Raw genomic sequence first — 17,696 nt, 5'->3', positions numbered from 1 at the left:
TTGGGGCGGTGACGGGCTCTACCTGTGGGGCTCTCACCCGGGGTCCCACTCACCACAGTGGAGTCCACCTTGGGGCCACCGTCGTCTGCCACCACCGTCAAGGTGTAGAAGTCACCCTTTTCCCGGTCCACCAGGCCCTTGACGGTGACCACACCCTGCGGGGAGGGGACCAGAGAGGAGAGTGACATCATTATACTCTGGGGGCAGAGGCCGCCCTGCCCCCAAGCAGTCCCGTGCTCCAGTCAAAGCAGACTCCCCTTGTGAATCCCCAACATCCGACCCACTTTCCCACCTTCCACATCACTCCCTCTGCCCGGCGGAACATCTCCCCAGAGCTCTGTCGGCTTAAATCCTACTTCTTTCTCAAATCTCACTCAGACGCCACCTCGTCTGTGTAGGCTGCCTGCTTCCCCAGCCAGGTAAGATCTCTCTCCTTTGGGCCTCAGGGCTCCATTCCTGTATCGTAGCTCTTTTCACATCCTCCCCTGGGGTGCTCAGATGGATGCACATCCCTGATTATTCCCACTTCTCCTCCCGGTTTACCAACTCTTTGAGGGCTGGGAAGGGTCTCATTCATCTTTGTGATCCCAGTATTCCTTGGGATAAGACCTATACCCCACAGTGATTCATACTTTGCCTATTTTCAAAGAAGGGAGTCTGATAAAAGACACAGCCAACCAGAGATGGAAGAGTAAGACCCAGATAGCAGATAAGAGCCTAGCTGCTGGTTAGCTAAGACTAACGAGTATGATGAAACAAGTTATATCTGAGCTTCCTAACAGCCAAGGTAAAAAGAGAAATGTGATGAATTGCACAGCTCTCATTGTCTCATAACAAGGTTACCAGTTTGCCTAGGTATAAACCTTGTCTTACCCCTGAGTATCGGGAGGGATGCTGCACAGGGGTATTTATCTCAAAGACACTCTTTGACAAAGAGGACAGTGCTGTGCATACAGAAGGAGCTTGAAAAATGTTGGTTTGGGGGCGCCTGGGTGGCTCAGTGGGTTAAGTCTCTGCCTTCAGCTCAGGTCATGATCTCAGGGTCCTGGGATCCAGGCCCGCAATGGGCTCTCTGCTCAGCAGGGAGCCTGCTTCCCCCCCTCTCCCGCCTGCCTCTCTGCCTACTTGTGATCTCTCTCTCTGTCAAATAAATGAATAAAATATTTAAAAAAAAAAAAAAGAAGAAGAAATGTTGGTTAGCTTCAAAAGGACTGGGCTTCCTAGACCTAGGGAGAGCCCTTGCTGCGCCTGCTCTCAGCCCCCCTCACCGTGATGGCATCTATCTGGAAGAGGGCTTTGGCCTGGGCGCTGGTATAGGCGTCGAAGCGGTAGGTGATCTGGTTGAGGTTGTCGATGGAGTAGGCCTGGACCCGCACGATCTCAGTGCCGAGGGCCAGGTTCTCCAAGATGGCCGCCTCATAGGAGGCGTTGGAGAACTGCACAGCCTCGTCCAGCTCATTGAGGAGTGTGATGTAGACACTGCAGAAGCCCTGGTTGAAGGGGGGGGCCTGGTCGGTGGCAGAGACGTTCATCAGGTAGCTGGTTTTGGTCTCATAGTCCAGGTAATCCACGGTGATGATGAGCCCTGTGCTCTCATCAATCTCAAACTTGCCCTCGGCCCCAGACAGGATGCGGTAATTCACCAGGCCGCCGTCCCCTGCAGGAGGACACAAGAGTGTGCAGTCCCAGATGGGGGTGGGATGGCCGTGCGGCTTTCCAGGCTGCTCACGGCACAGCTGCTATTGGCCCCGGGGACCAGGTGAGTGGCCCTGGCTGGCCTGCCCAGTGTGTACTGTCTCCCCACTTGTGGGGGTTGGGTTGCCCCGAGAGAAGTGACAGAGGATGGGGCCAGGGTCTACGCAGACAGCAAGGCCTAACACACGCAACCCCTCTGGGGCTTGGCCTTGGCATGAGAGATGTGCTGGAGGGATTCTGTTCTGCTTCTGGAGCCTCAAATTCAAGCTCAAGTACTGACCCCTACCCCCGCCTTAGGTATTTGGACTAGTAGCAGTGGGGAAATCAGGGAGCTCTTGTAAGGGGAGCTCTCATCTAGAAAGTACTGGACAAGGGCAGCATCCTCTGAAGTGGCCATGACTCCATTTGGTCCCTCCAGCTGAAGGGTGCTAGCACCAGGGACACCTTCCCCCGTCCTCCCCACTTCTCCACCTCAAATCCCTCGGCCTTGGTATATTCTCCAACCAGGAGCTCAAGTTGGGATTCTTTAGCTGAGGTCCACAGACTTCCAGGGGAGTGGCCATAAAACCGCTCAGGAAATCCCAGACGTCCTTGAAATCATTTGCTGAACTCAGAATGGATGTGCATTCTTCTAGGGATGGACACACAGCTCTCATGAATTTCTCAAAAGGATTCCTGACCCAGAAAAAGCCACGAACCATTGGTCAACAGTGACATATGTGGCCCGAATTGTATAAATATGATCCATAAGGGACGGCAGATCTGAGAGTTTTCAGGCCACTCCCCCCACATCACCCCATCCTGTGCCCCAGCGGGGCTGGGGATACTCAGAGGGGCAGACATGAGGGAAGGGCCGGAGCTGGGACCTAGGGAGCAGCTCGGGGAGCCTCTCCAGGGGGGCAGTGGACCCCCAGGAAAGAGCTCCACTCTGGCTGCATTTCTGGCCTGGAGCAGAGGCCCAAATAGCCGGGCCCATGAAGATGGCTGCCGGGACCTGGTCACATTCTCCTTTGCTTTGCACTGCCAGCTGTGGCTATCTGTCAGGCTTGGGGTCCTTGGTGAGGTCCCGGCTGCCCTTAGAGCACCCCAGAACACTGCCCCTTGTGAAGCCTGCATATGCCAGGCCCTGAGCAAGGCCCACAGGACATGGAGCTGCTGCTGGCTGGTGAGGCTGTGTGTGACAAGTCCTTTGCCTGCCCCAGCCCTGCCCAGCCTCCAGCCAAAGGCTAGCCAGGAGCTACCGGCTCCTCCAGCGAGAAACCTAGACTTTCCAATCTCAGAGCCTCCCCTCCCTCCTTCCAGAGACTGGGATAGCTCCCTGACTCCAGTCCTTCTAGGCCTGGACTTCTGGGGCAGATGCCACCAGCACTGTCCCTAGAGCCCCTCCCCAGCTTGGGACCTGCTGAATGGGGGAGCCTGCGGCACCCTGAGGATGACAGGCCCTGCAAGAGTGGGAGGGACAAGCTGCAGAGGGTGACTCTGGGGAAAGCCGGACTCACCGGTGTCTCGATCTGTGGCTCGGACGACGATGACTGACGTGCCGACCCCTGCGGTCTCTCGAAGCCCCAGGCGGCTATACTGCTGCTGTGTGAACACGGGGGCCTCATCGTTGACGTCCTCCACATACACGATCACCTGTCAGAGTCAGACCAGGGGCGGAAGGTCAAGGTGGGGTGGAGACTGGAGAAGCCCAGGGCTGGCCCTTCTAGGCCTGCATGTGCGATCACTGTTCTGCTGGGCCAGTGGGGAGCTCCCGATGGTCAGCCACCAAACACCCCCACCTGGCACAGCACCAGGCATGGAGCGGGGGCTCAAACATCACTTGATCTTCCTCCTGGCATTGCTCCTAACCCTATGGGAACCTGTGACTGATTAGTGACTCTTCTGGACCATCGAGTTGCTCAGCTAGGCAACAGTAATAGATCAACCTTGTAAATCATGCTCTGGGCCACGTCCAGGGTTGGCAGAAAGACGAAATGAGCCAGTCTTAGCAAAAGTGCTTAAAAAGGCTGAAGGGACCCCATTTGAATATCAAAGTCTATCTGGGAACATAGACACAAAAATGTTCATTATGACTGGAGCAGAGAACGTCCGTACTCAGACCCCTCTAGATTATCGGGCACTTTCTCTGGGGCTTCTCTCTGCCAGCAGCCAGAGACCACCATGGCTCTTGGTGGCGGGGGGCAGGGGTAGGGAGTGGGGGGGTGGTGAGGGAGACACACTCACCCCACCCCACCCCACCCAGGCTGTTGGAACACACACACCCAGAGAGCTGGGAGTGCCTGGGAATTATGTCCCCTGGGGCAGCCCTTACCCGAGACTGATGGGTGTGGACTCCATACTCCGCTTCCTCAGCCCTGACTGGCTAGTGGCAGTGATTCTCTCCAGGGCTCCCCACGGGGCTGAGTCAAAGTTCCCTGGTTGCCTTTCCTTCCCTGGTCTTGCACCCCTTCCAGCTTTTCCTGGGGACACTTCCTGCTTATTATCTTCCTATCAACTCTTGTCCCAGGATTTGTTTTCAGGAGCCTGGCCAAGAGAGCAGCTCTATCTGAATGGTGGGATTAGGCATCATTTCCATCACCACTTATTTGTGCTTTCTAATTGTTCTTTAAAAAACAGGTCTCGCATAACAGAAGAAAAATGTCATGGAGAGAGATCTGGGTCACAGCAATTTTTTTTTTTTTTTTTTGGTTACAGCGCCTGCCCCTGCCCCTCACATACACTCAGGAGCACAGGGAGGGTCTTGCCCAGAGACCAGGGTGGTAGGGGAGGGGAGGGTGTCGTACATTGTTGATGCTTAAGGAGCCACAAGGAGGCTCAGGGCCCCTGGCTCTCCCAGATTGGGGGATGGAGGCTCAGGGATGGGGAGGGACTTATCCAAGGCCTCATGGTAACTGAAGGGGCAGGAAAGAGAAGGGGGCCCTCCTGGTTCTCAGTCCACCAACCCCTATTCCTTTTGGCGCTATGCTAGGGATGAGCTGGCCTCGAAACAGGAGACCACCTCCTTCCAGCCTGAGAGAATCAGGGTCAGCAGGAGCTTGCCAGCAGTGTGGAAGCGGCAAATAGAGCACGGGCAAAAGTGTGCAACACAGATTTCACACAAGCTCACCGGTGTCATGGCAGGGGCCACAGCACAATCGACAACACGAATATTGGATTTCTGATTAATCACCACCTTTGGGATCAGCCCTGGCTCCTCTCCTGGGCTTAGCTGGGAATTTGCTGGAGAAGTGAGGGGCCTTCTGTAGCGGAACGGGAGGCCTGGCCAGTGGAGAACATTAGCAGTGGTGGTGGTGGGGGTGTTACAGAGTTAGGGGGAGGGGAGCCATATAGGAGTAAAGTTTTCTCTATCTTCCTGGCTCTTGGGGTTTCTTGCAGCCCTGTTGCATCATCACATTTTCATGTCCAGACATCTAGAACCCACTATGCAAATTAAAGTGCCCACCCCAGAGCACAGCTGTTCATAAGCCGGAACTTTCTAAGTTTGGCTTCACCAAGAACTTGGCTGGGAAGATCCTGGGTGGGGTGGGTGTGGGGGGAATTTGCATGGATGAATTTCGGGAACTCACTTGCTGTAAACAGAAACTAACCATCCATCTTTCAAGACCCTGAGCCTTCCCCTTCCTGAGTCTGCTTGTCCAACTGGCCTTTACTCCAGGGATCGCAGGGGCACAAGCAGGGCCGATGGGCCAGGACAATAAGGGGCGTGTGTGGCACGGAGCCTGGGTGTGGCCCATGCTCCATAGGGCTGGCTCCACGCCACTGTCCTTTTGTCGGTTTCAGCCTTGTTTTTAGCAGCAGAGACAGGAGGCATAATGGTGTGTGGTTTGCAAACCTGAGACACACAGATGTACAGGAAACACACAGGTCTGCCAAGTTCTTAAAAGCGGGAGGGCTCAGCTACTGAGCTCCTGGGCCACCCTGGAGAAGCAGCCCCACTGTCTGTGTCGTGCTGTGCCCTCCGGCAGAGTCAGGGCAGGAGATGTGAGTGCGTGTAAATGCATGCTTGCACGGTGCAGGTGAGGCCCCCGTCTCTAGGAGGGCCTTTCACTCCCTGCTCCTGGGTGCTCGTCTGCACTGTCCCTGGTCTCGAAAGCAGGAACTGGAGACTGTGGTTGGTCCCCAGAAGCCATCTCTGCAGGGCAAATGAATCTGGGGCAAAGCTGGAGTCCCCATTCTGTCTTCAGGGAAGTCCCCAGGTTTCGTGGGGGCTCAGAGGGGCAGGGGCTCTGTCCGACAAAGGCTATCCTACCTCTGCCCTGGGTGCTTGCTCATATATTCCTACCTTAAAATGATTCGGGTGTTATGCATCAGACTCCGGACCCTGCAGGGCCTGTATGTGAGGCCACAGAGTGTAGGGACTGAGAGAGCAGCCCCGCGTGGACTGCTGGGGTGTGAAGCCACCTCTTCCCTTACTGCTATGCAATCCTAAACACGGTGGCCAATCCCTCTCTGCCTCAGTCTTCTCCTCTATACAATGGGTATGATAACAGTGCCTACCTCGTGGGGCTGTTATGAGGGTTAAATGAGTTCAAGGGCATAAAGCATACAGTTAGGTACCACTTGAGGATTTACTATTCCTCAGGGTTCATGGGGAAAGGAACAAAGGAGGGTAGGCAAGCAGGTGTGCTTCTGGGTGTCCCATCCCCCCACTGACTGGTCCAGCCTGGCTTTGAGCTGTTTTATGCTATATCCTGGCCCACTGTATACCATTTTGTTTCAAAAGGTCTGTGGTTAGGGGCGCCTGGTTGGCTCAGTGGGTGGAGCATGGGGCTCTTGGTCTCGGGGTTGTGAGTTCAAGCCCCACGATGGAGGGAGAGATTACTTAAAAATAAAATGTATTTTTTTAAAGATTTTATTTATTTGACAGACAGAAATTACAAGTCGGCAGAGAAGCAGGCAGAGAGAGAGGAAGGGAAGCAGGCTCCCTGTTGATCAGAGAGCCCGATGCAGGGCTCAATCCCAGGACCCTGGAATCATGACCTGAGCTGAAGGCAGAGGCTTTAACCCACTGAGCCACCCAGGCGCCCCTTAACAATAAAATATTTTAAAAAAAAGTTTGCAGTCACAATGTCAAGGCTGACAGGAGTAGCTCTGGAGAGAGGTACCCACCTGCTCCTGAGAGAGTGTAGAGCCAGGGGGCCACAGGGAGGGCTGTGATTAGGAAGCTTCAAGTCCAGGTAGCCAACCCAAGCTACGGTGATGTCATTTCCCCTTTGGCCTGAAGCGGGGCCCCACAAAGAGCGCCCTCTGACGTGGGTGCCCTTATCAGCGTGTGCGTGAGCAATTCACAGCCCTCCAGGGGAATGGGACTGTGTGGGGTTGCTCTGGTGCACCTTCAGGTAACTGAGTGTGACCACCCCCTCACCAGCGCCTGGCATCATCCGGAGCAGCCCCAAGGTGGAAACTTGACCCCAGGGAACGGATCCCCTCAGCCATTCCCACCCAGGGAAGAGTTCACTCGGAGGGCTAGCTGTAAGGACCCAGACTGCTTTTTCCATCTCCCCCTGGGGCAAAGCTGAGGGTGCCAACCCAGCAGGAGATGGGCCAAGGCTGAGTCACCCACTCCCTAGCACCCCCCCCCCCCCATGATGGTGACCCCCCACGGGCTGCTGTTCATTGTTTCCAACCTGGGGAAAGAGTGTGGTGGAGATGGGGCTGATAAGCAGCTCAGTGTGCTCCACTCAGTCCTGGGGAAAAGTCCCTGCTCACTCCCCACCCCGGCTTTTCCCATCTTCCTCCTACTCTTCACCTCTGGGCTCTGACTCATTTTTCACCTGGTTCCGGGGCAGGGGCTGGGAGCTGCTGAGTGTGCAGTCGGGGGAGGGTGGGGTGACCTTGAGGGGTCATCGCATTTCCCTCAGCCATGTCTCTGCCACTGGGCACAAGAGTGCCTCAACCAGCCCAGCCAGGAGGAAGATCTGTGTGTCTGTTTCCGCCCCTTCAGGAAGATGAGGGTTTAATTTGATCTCAGACACACGGGGCAGGGGCTCGCGGTGAGTGAGGTGGGCAGGAAAGGACACATTTGACAGGGCAGCTGGGGGTGGTAACTGGAATATTTGGGGGACACTTTCAATGGAGAATGCACTGAACCTGGAGTTGGAGGACGGGGCTCAGGTCCAGGTTCTATCACCCGGGACCCCTCCGCTCCTCAGCTCCCTCAAGTGTAAGATCTAGTTGGCAATGTCTCTAATCTCAAGGTCATATTTGCGAGATTTCCTTCTGAGATGTGCAGGCAGGGGGGTTAGTAATGTGAGGATACCTCCTTCGTCCCCGAGGAGAGACAGCAGTATCACTGACCCCCTTCCACACCTGGAGAAGCTGAGTCTCGGAGCAAAACGACACTTCCGGGATCCCAGGCCGGGCTTCGGCATCCCCTCCCGCAACTGTAGCCTCGGGTCATTCAGCACCTAAATCCATGGTGGCCTGCCCCCACCGGGCCCTGGCTGGTGGCCCTCTCTGGGCCGGTTGTGGTCTTGGTCCACCGCACCCCGCCCCCCCGGCATCTTACCCTGACGGAGCTCCGCATGGGGCCCAGGTCGTGGTTGTAAGCCTCCACTATCAGCACGTGGGATGAGTTGCGCTCTCGGTCCAGGGGCCGGGGCCCTCGCATCAGGAGCCCATTGCTGATGTGGATCCGGAAGTTGTTGCCATGGTTACCTGAGTGGAGGGACAGAGGAGATGCATACGCTCCAAGACATGGGATGCTCGTGGCATAGTGTGTGTGTGTGTGGGGGGGGAACGGGGCAGTGGGAGACCCTGACCCTCAGAAGGCTGATCCTGCCCAGAGGTCTTGGGAGCCTGGCTGAGGCCCACGATGGCAAGAAGTCATCTGCCTCACACTACCATGACCTGGAAGGATTTGAGGGAGAGGGCAAGAGCCTGCCTTGTACCCTCCTTATGGGAAGGCTGGGGGTCCCTTGATACTCCCATACTCAGACGTGTCAGTGGATTCAATATTTCAGAAGGATCTGGGGCACTACAAAAAGAGGAACTAAAACCAAATTCTTTGGGTGGTTGAACTGATGCTTTTGTGTACATCTTTGGGCTAGTCCAATACCCACTGTGTCATCTTGGGGTATCGGCACTCTGATTTTCTTTTAGGGATCCACCCCCTCTACTCTCAGTCCAGATGCTTTGTGTGAGGGTGCTCTGACCCTGATTTCCAGAGTGGGCAAGTCAGCAGATTTTAGTCTCTGGCCAATAGTAATTAGTTCAGGGATGGTCCCATGCTATATGTTGGGCCAATGACCATCTCCGGGGGGCTCGCTGCTGGGGGCTGCCCTATCCCAAGGCCCCCCTCAGTCAGGGTGATATCCCTTGGCTTCGCTTCCCAGACTCCTGGCAGCCCAGAGAAGCTCTGCCATCCTAAGGGGTGCCCACTCACCTTGAAGGATACGGTACCACACACGCCCAAACTCGCCCTCATCCGCGTCTGTGGCTTTCAGCTGAGGGAGAAAGAGACACGTGGTCACTCCTAGAATTCCACCCCACAAGAAGAGAAGATCGTGTATGAAGCCCCTCTCCTGCCCTCCACACCACCCCCAGCCCATCCGGGCCAACCCGTGGTTTCCCACAGAAGCTGGGGTTATGAGAGAGAAGGATACGTCTGTCTGCCTCTTTGCCCCATGAAGACACCTGTTGACGGCTCTCTGCTGCCTTGTATGGCAGGGGACCTGCCAGCTCTGCTCTTTGATCCTCCACGAGGGTCTTGGGGAGAATGGGGGGAGAAGGTAGATAATGGATGGCACGGTAGCTCTCCAGATCTAGACTTCACGGGGTCAGCCCATAGGAACCTGCTTCCCTCCTTCAGCCTTTTGAGATCCCAGGAGCCTTGTCCCAGTGGGGTGGGGGTGGGGGCAGGAGGCTGGATTGAGGGGCTGCTTCTTGCCTACACTTTCTAGATCTGAAACCACTCCCGCCATACTGAGTCCCAGCTGGGCACTGTGTCCTGTGACAGCCACTCTGTAGAAGCCCCAAAATCCCACCTCCTACCAGGTGGCTCCATCCTCAAGCACCTACACATTTGCTCCGGTCTAGTGTCAGACCCCACCCCGCTCCCCTCGGTTGGCGGTGCCTCAGGCTCCTGCGTGGTCTCTGGTGGAACCCGGGGGCGTGCCATTCTCACTGAGAGATACTGTGTGGTGTTTATCCTTTTCCACACGGAGTCCAGCCTCGAGGCAGCGGGCAGAGTCACGGCTGGCCCCGCGGCGAGTCCTGTCCAACCAAGAACTGAACACCTACTCTACCCTGAAGTGAGAAGAGACATTGCTCCCCTGGAAGGCGAGGCAGGAAGAGGCTTCACTCCATGTGGCTGGGAGGACCCAGGGCCTTGGGACGTAGTCTTGGCTGGTGGTGAATTACTTTGTGATACCCTGGATCTCTCCCTTCGTCCAGGTCTGCCCTCCTCTCTCCACCTCTCCCCGCAACCCTGTGGTGCGCACTGGGGCCGCCATGTTCTTATGGACCATGGCCAGCGGTGACTGGTCTGGGAGAAGGAACCTGATCCAGAGTGGATCCATCTTTCGCTGGGACTTTGGACCTTGGGCCCAGGAAAAAAGCAAGTCCGTCTTCCTACTGGTAAGAACTGAGAGGACGTGAGCTCGCCTTCTACCACTCCCTCCTCACCAGCTCTGCCCAAGCCACAGCGATTGATCTCCTTTTGTATCTTGAATGTCAAGTGTGTGCTGTTTCCTCCCCCGGCCAGCCCTCCCTCCAGATACTTGTGGGCTCGCTCCCTCACATTCTCCTGGTTTCTGCTCAAGTATCATCTCCTCATCCGGCCTTCTCTGAGCAACGTTATGTGGAACTGCATTCCCCACTCAATACTGAGGCTGTCCCCACCCCCGTCAGCTGCTGACCTACCGCATCCAAGCTTACTTTCTACATTCCCAGAGAGGGGGGCCCTTGTCCACAGTTACCTCCCCAGAGGGGATGCTCTGGCTTCTGGGAAGAAAGGTGGCTGGGGGAGGGGACGCGTGTGGGGAGGTGCGGGGGGAAGGGGTGAACGTTGTGGGGAGGTCTGGAGAGCCACCACCTGGAGGGGCTCCAAGGGCCCACCAGAACTATAAGGAGCAAGCCATGCTGTCCCTCAATCCTGTACCTTCTGCCCCAAGAGCTCTTGGACCTTTGAAAATGTCTCTGACCCCTCGCTTCTGTAGCCAGACACCTTCAAAGGGCAGGTAGTTTTCTGGGAAGCTAAGGGGTAAGCCTGGACGGTGAGGGGCCCAGGGACCCAGGAGGGGAGGAGGAGCACCGGAGCCGGGGCCTATCCCTCTGCTGCTGGGCTGTAGCCCCTCTCCCCTCTCCCTGGTAACCCAGAGGCTGGAGGCCGGCAGGCACTGAATAGCAAGCTGCTGGCTGCCGACCATACCATTCAGACACCCAGTGGGGGAAGGTGAGAGCGGCTGTGAGGCTGTGAGCTCCTCCCCGTAGCTCCCCAGTGCATCTACCCCGGGCCCCTGCGAGGGCTCCAAGGAGACCGGCTGGAGTGAGGCATTGGGAGGGCTTGGGAGTGACGGGCTCCTCTGCAGGGCTCCCCTCTCCCTCTGCCTGGCCCAGTTGCCATCCCTACCCTCTTGGCTGTCCCCTCCCCCAAGGCAGGGCCCAAACTCTTCCAGACAAAGCCAGGGCTAGCTGGAGAGAGTGAAGACGGCCCACTCTGCCCAGCCTGGCTGACTGAGGGGCACAGGGCACCGCAGAGTCCAGGGCAGGCGAGGGTCACGGTTGGCACCTGCTGCTCCTTGGCCCTCCCGTGGACAGTTAAGACGACCTTTCGACCCAGCTCGGGACTGCTGAGCGCTGGCTCTAAGGTCAGTGCTCGGGGACTGCAGGAAAAGGCTTGGTGAAGAAAGTGGGGCCAGGCGCTTGTTGGAGTACTCTAGGGAGGATGTGAGGGTACGCTCAGGCCTGGGGAATCCCTCTGCTTTTGTAGAAAGTGGAAACAGGGCCCAGGGCAGGATAGTGACTAGCCCAAAGCCACATAGCAAGATGTGTTCTGAGGTTAGCCCCTGTGCTGCAGCCAGCACTGCTCTACAGAGTTCTGAGGGAAGAAAGAAGGTTCTAGAATGAACTTGCAAGTGATATGTCCAGAGCAGGGCCTGCCAGTGTGCCTTTGGCTTGTGAGCAAGGGTAAGCTTTAACTGCCCCTCAAGACTATTCCTAGCCTTGGTCTGGTAGAGGCCTCTTTTCTCTGCAAGCAGCTGGCCCTTGCTGGATCAGAGGGCCTGTAAAGGGGCTGGCAGCTGGTTTTGCCACGGGTTCCAAGGAGGGTGGCCTGAAATTTTCAAGCACTTGAGAATCTCTTGCTTCTAAGAAAACTACTAAAATGTTAATTACAGCCTCATTTATCTTTTTTGTTCAAGTGCTTCCGTGGGGACTGAAGTCTGGACCAGCTTTGCTAGCCCAACAGGATCTCCCGATCCATGTGGGGGCCTTACAGTCCTATCAGGACTAATGGGATTGAGACCTCCCCCACTTCTGATTGCCCTTTTCTCCCTCCTAGCCAAATATTGCTCTGGGCGGCAGGAAAGAGGGACAGTTTTCTCCCTGTGGGAGATGGTGTGGGCACATCCTATCGCTTCTCCACGCTCATAGGCAAGGGCGGGCCAAACCTCACATAGCTGCCCAGCCAGAGTGCTTTCCAGGCCCGATGCCTGAAAGGCAGAGGCCATGGGCAGCTAGACGGGCATCAAAATTTCCAGCTTGGAGTTGGGAGGGGTCATGTTCTGTCTGGAAAGCCTGGAAGGAGTGATGGCAGGGAATGGGTGGGCGGTGGGGGTGGGGGTGCCCTGACTGCCCTCCTGTGGCTGGGCGCAGGGCAAGGCTCTAGGCAGGAAGGAGGCTGAGCGCAGGGAGCTGGGAGTGAGGTCCTGCCGCTGCTGGTGAGTGCTTGGGGTAGGGATGGGGGCTCCAGAGGGTGGGGGCTGGGTATCCCCTCTATGTTCCCTACATGCACAGCACATTTCAGCCCACCGACAGAGCCTTGATGTGACTCTGCTGAGCCATGCTAGAAACTCAACTGTAAGTTTATTCTAGGCTGTGAGCTGGAGGAGGAGGAGAGTAACTTGCTATCCCTCGTCTTTTTTTATTAAGATCCTCTTGGGTACTTTTCTGTCTTGTGTTTGTAGAAATCAAAGATCACCCATGCTGGCCTGTGAGCTGAAGGTAGCCTGTGTGTTTTGTGTGGCCTGTTCTAGTGTTTCAAATATTTGAAAATTCATTTCAAATTTTGGTGGTGGGGGGGTTCAAGTTTGTTTACTTTATAGCATATCCCCCCTCCCCCACCAGTCTCTGGCTTTAACCAAATTTGAAACAGTTGTCAACATTTAAATGTCAGGAACATCTGCCTGAAAAAATCCTGGCAATTTCTGGCTTCTCTTGGGAAACAGGAAGGGCTGACCAACCAAACTGAGCCCGTGTTTCATCAGCCTGGCCGAGGCACCCCCACCTCCCTGAGGGCCCTCTCTGTGTAGACCTGCCACCTGCCCTCTGTGGCCACATGTTACCTACTGGCCAAGCCCTCTAGGTATTTTCATCTGCAACTCCAGATATATTTAACCAGAAGCTCAGCCTGATTTTCCACCTCCAAAGATCCTCTGGTGAGCTCCCTCTAGTGGGCTGGTCCTGAGTGAAAGCAGATAACTGGTGTCTGGTGAGGAGGGGTGTGTTTTGAGCCCCACCTCGTGAACCCTGTGGCTCTCTGTCAATTATTTCTCACCTGTTCTAAGAGCGGCTCGTGATCCCAGAGGACTGGGGAGCCACAGGGCCAGGAGTCAGGAAACCTGCTTCTGGCCTTTGCTCAGCCATGGCTCACAGTGTGGGTCTGGGCTTGGCCTTCTCTCGTTGGGGTCTCAGATTCCTTACTTGTCATGGGAGCAGGCTGGGCTGCATTGGGAAGCACCAACCGGAATGCCCATGGGAACGGGCAGATGGAATATGGATCTGCCATGGAGTATGGTGATCTGGGGGCCAGACACCTGTCTGAAGGGGACAACTGCTACTCGACCTTGCTCCTGGGTGCCAGGCACCAACTGGCCCTGTGTTGCCACTGTTGAAATTCCGGGATTTCCAGAGAAGCCAGATATCTTATGTGAAATCTCTTGGGGTTTGGTCTGTGACTTCTAAAATATTCACAATTAATTGAAATTTATAAAAACACTAGACTCAAGGACCCAATGAAACATACCTGTGGGCCCCCAGTTGGCAGCCCCGGTGTTAGATGATTGTCAGGGTCCTTGCCAGCTGTAGCACCCTATAACTGAGGACTCGTTCCGGGCCAGGGAGCAACCTACTGATGCAGCTGGCCAGACATCCCCAGGTTTTTAGGCACAAGAATTGATTTTGCAATGCCAAGAGGCAGTACCCTTCTGTCTCCTCTGGGCAGGTGGGCAGGGGATATAGCAGAAAGAGGACCTGAGTTCGGGACCAGCTTCATCACTTCCTGCTATGTGACCTGAGACTTGTCAGCCTCTCTGGTCCTCCCTGTTCTAACCTGTAATATGGCCACGATGCCATCTACAGCTAGGTTAGCAGCCCCCAGCCCCCATCAATGTTCCCTTCCCTTTCCAGCCCCTGGGCTCAGCTGACTTGCCTCTGAGCTCCTGTCCCCTTCCTGTTACAGGAGCCATGAGCACACAGGGTCCCAGCCCCCTGGCCTTCCTCACAGCTCCTGTCACTCCCAGCAGCAGCACAGAGGCAGCAGACCCCCTCCCCATGCTCATCGCCCTTGCCTGCATCTTCCTCCTGCTGGCCAGCTGTTTGCTGTTCATGACCCTCTGCAAACCGGCAGCGCTGGACCCAACGCAGCGCCGGGCTCGGGAGTGCATGCCCCACCACCCTGGGAGCCCCAGCGAGCCCCAGCTCCGGCTCTGGAAGCGCCTGGGCTCTCTGCGCCGCTCCCTGCACAGCTTCCGCAGGGGCAGGCCTGCTCCCCGACGCCCCCTGCCGGGCTGTGATGACAGCCGGGACTGTGACTGCACAGAATCCACCAAAATGTGACAGGGTGGCCCTGCCCTCCAGGACCCACACGGGACCCACCCTCGGACCCTCCTGTCTTGGACAGAGCCTGGAATCAGGGGCTGCAGAGGACGTGGGACACACATTCAGCCCCAGTGGTCCCCTGTGTCCCTGGGCCCATGGCCTTTCCCAGAGACTGCCCTAGGAGGAATACAGGCTTCTCTACAGACCCTTCAGCTACTGCCTGCTAAAAGACCACTAGGCTGACTGGGGGGCCAGACGGTACAGCCTGCGGCCCCTGGTACCCTCCCCTCTGGCTCCCAGACACCGACAGAAGTCCTGCTCACCCTCCAGGTGCCAAAGCCAAGTGTGGATTCCAGTGGGAGTTGCTAAATGGCCAAGGGTTCCCTCCAGGCAAGCAAAATACTCAGCCCACATGGCGGGCAAGGTACCGTTTTTCTCTCTGCACCAACTCAGTGCCCTAGGCAAGATGAAAGCCTGGGGTTTCTCTCCTTGGAATTCCTGCGCCCTACCAGTATTCACCTGAAATCCCCGGGAGCTGCCAGCACCCTTGTGGTGGGTGAGATCCCCAGTGCCCACTGGGAGGAGAGCAAGCAGGAGGCTCTCAACAATACCCAGCTGGTAACCATCTTGGCAGCCATCTTGGTGGCCCCACCCACCTTGCAGGTGCTGACATTACTATGGACCAGGAAGGGGCTGAGAATGGGTTAAGGAGCTCCTTGAGAGCCAGGACCTGTGCTATCAGAGTGGTGGGAAGCAATGTCAGGAGCTAGAAGTGATGCCAGCTGGACTCTGAGAACATGTCATAGTGCTCCTGCCTCACCCGGGGGCAGAGACATCTCCCTTTGGGGTAGGAGGGTCCAGACCTCTCCAGGACAGCACCTCAGGTCTGGAGCACACTAGGTCTGCTCTCTTTGAGTTTTTGGCAATTGCGTCATTGACTGGCTACCTGTCAAAGCAAAATCACTCTGGAGTGGACGTCTCAGCATTCCAAAACCCCAAATTCTCCCCACGGGGCCATGCCTGGACACTCTGACTCCCAGATTTGGAGAATGGACAGAGGGGTTCTGAGCTGCCTACCTCCTGCTCCAGAGAGTCAGCTGGCCAGGGCCACCTGGTGCCCCGCCATGGGCTGCCCCAGCTCCCCCGTGCTTTGTTCGACTCATGGTGCAGTTAGCTGGGTCTTCTCCAAGACTGAGCTCCAGTTTTGCCCCTTGCTCCCAGTGGTTCCAGCTCCAGAACCATCCCTGGTTTCCAACTGCTGGGTAGAGAAAGCCAGAGCTCCCTAGTCTGACATTCAGTGCCTTCTGGGAGCTGGCTCTGAACTATCTTTCCCACCTCACCTTGACCCAAGACTCCAGAAGTTCTGAACAACCTACCCTCCCCAGGCTGTGGCTTACGCTGCACAAGGCACCCTCTCTGTGAGGCCATCTTTGGTCTCCAGCCAAAAGCCACCTCCTGCCTGGAACCCTTCCCATCTCTCAGAGGGACAGCAGGGATCGCTTCTACTCAACAGTGTGGGCAACCCAGGTCTATGTCTCCTCCTTCCTAGGTTCTGGGAGTTTGCAGAGAGCGGGACCACCTCCACCCTCTCACATCACCAGCTCTAGGCACAGAAGTACGAACAACGTCTCTATTTCCTGAGTGAAGGGTGGGCCAGCTGGGTGTGTCCCCACCCCTCAAAGCTTAAGGAGTCTTGCAGGGGGAATCTTTATCCTTCACATGCCCCTAAACAGAAGCTCCGTCTCCAAGCATGCTGGTGAGGCCCACTGTACCTTCACAAAGAGTGAGGCCGCCTCTGCCAGAAACTTCCAGGGCCTTGAAGAAGTCACTAATGCCTGATTTCTCCCTTAGGCACGGGGAGATTGGGAGCTGCCCTGTCTCACTCCTGAGCTCTAGGACTTCAGGCTGTGTCGTGTTGTGTAAATAGAAACTAATTCTTCAGGGTTAGAAAGTGGGGCAGGCCTCGTTCCACGGGCGTTCGTTACCCTCTCCCCTTCAGCTTGTTACCCTCAACCTGGTTCCCTTCCCAGAGCCTCCCTGACACACCCCAGGATGAACTGGGCCTAGAGTCACCGGCCCAACACTAGGTGCTTTCTTCCTGGAGGCCGGGGGTGGGGTGGAGGGGTGGGGGGTGGGGCAAGGCTTCCCGGAGGGCCTGAAGGAAACTGAAAAGCTGGGGATGGACAGAGGGGCCCTCACAGCACTGGCCACATACCCCAGCATGCCTCCACTTTGGTCCCGGGAGACTGTTGGTGAATGGGGCAGGTGTGAGGCTAGAGGAGCAGCCGAGCCCCAGAGGAAGAGAACCTCCCGCCTCCTCCTTCTGGAACAGTCCTTCAGCCTCTGGCAAATCCCTGGAGCTTCCTGGATTCTCTGGGCCTCTGGAAGTCGGCACCCCGCTCCCAGCCCATTCCCTGCCAGGCCCCTGGCCCTGACGTAGCGAGCGGGACACACTTCCAGCCCCTCCCGATGCTGGGAGCTTGCCCCCACGGACAGGCCCAGATTTGCTGTATTTGGCTCAGCCTCCGCTTCCACAGCTGGTGAAGAGGGTGATTCAGGCCTGCCCCCCACCCCCTGGCCCCAGCAACGGAGGCCTCCAGGGCAAGCTGGGGGAGGGCACCCGAGCCCCACTTTCTGATCCTCCCCCTTTCTCCCTCAGAGCCTCAGAGCTGTTACTCTAGCTCCCTGGGCAAAGGAGCTCTTTCTTCTTGTGCTTGTTTACTTCCCCAGAGGGGAGCTTTGGCCAAGGGCCTCATGAAAGCCTCTCTGTTCTGGGCCTAGCTGGGCCCTGGCTGTTTCCCCTCACCTCCTTGCTGGGAAAATGTGACTGACAGCTCCATCCCCTTGCTTTTCTGAAAGGCCCTCTGGGTGGCATGGGGGAAGAGGAGGGGGTTTGGGGGAAAGGCGGGAGTCAAGGTCTTCCTTCTGTTTTGGGGGGAGCCAGGGTACTGTCGTAGGCCACAGAAACTAAAAGCCTGGTCTCCCCGAGAGGGAGGAGGGTGCCTGGCTACTTCCGGGGC

General features: G+C 56.6%; 2 protein-coding genes across 2 annotated transcripts in view; one reads left to right on the top strand and one right to left on the bottom strand.

Moving 5' to 3' along the window:
• Window positions 1–17,696, bottom strand: part of CDH23 (cadherin related 23) — a 394,117-nt gene that overhangs the window by 79,931 nt on the left and 296,490 nt on the right. The window contains exons 28-32 of the mRNA XM_059397665.1: window positions 9,083–9,143; window positions 8,207–8,355; window positions 3,195–3,330; window positions 1,269–1,657; window positions 54–155 (exon numbers count right to left, since the gene is read on the bottom strand). Of these exons, the coding sequence (XP_059253648.1) occupies window positions 54–155; window positions 1,269–1,657; window positions 3,195–3,330; window positions 8,207–8,355; window positions 9,083–9,143 (837 nt within the window). The remainder of the gene's footprint in view (window positions 1–53; window positions 156–1,268; window positions 1,658–3,194; window positions 3,331–8,206; window positions 8,356–9,082; window positions 9,144–17,696) is intronic.
• On the top strand, window positions 10,193–16,772 carry C4H10orf105 (chromosome 4 C10orf105 homolog). Its single transcript, XM_059395839.1, has 2 exons — window positions 10,193–10,275; window positions 14,318–16,772. The coding sequence occupies exon 2, from the start codon at window positions 14,323–14,325 to the stop codon at window positions 14,692–14,694; it is 372 nt and encodes a 123-aa protein (XP_059251822.1). The 5' UTR covers window positions 10,193–10,275; window positions 14,318–14,322; the 3' UTR covers window positions 14,695–16,772.

This window comes from Mustela nigripes, chromosome 4, assembly GCF_022355385.1.
Source record: "Mustela nigripes isolate SB6536 chromosome 4, MUSNIG.SB6536, whole genome shotgun sequence".
In the NCBI taxonomy this organism is placed as follows: domain Eukaryota; kingdom Metazoa; phylum Chordata; class Mammalia; order Carnivora; family Mustelidae; genus Mustela; species Mustela nigripes.
This window is presented reverse-complemented; position numbering and strand designations above follow the sequence as displayed.

What these genes read in the sequence shown, in the direction of transcription:
- C4H10orf105 (XM_059395839.1), top strand. Translation starts at nt 14,323, where the DNA reads ATGAGCACACAGGGTCCCAGCCCCCTGGCCTTCCTCACAGCTCCTGTC.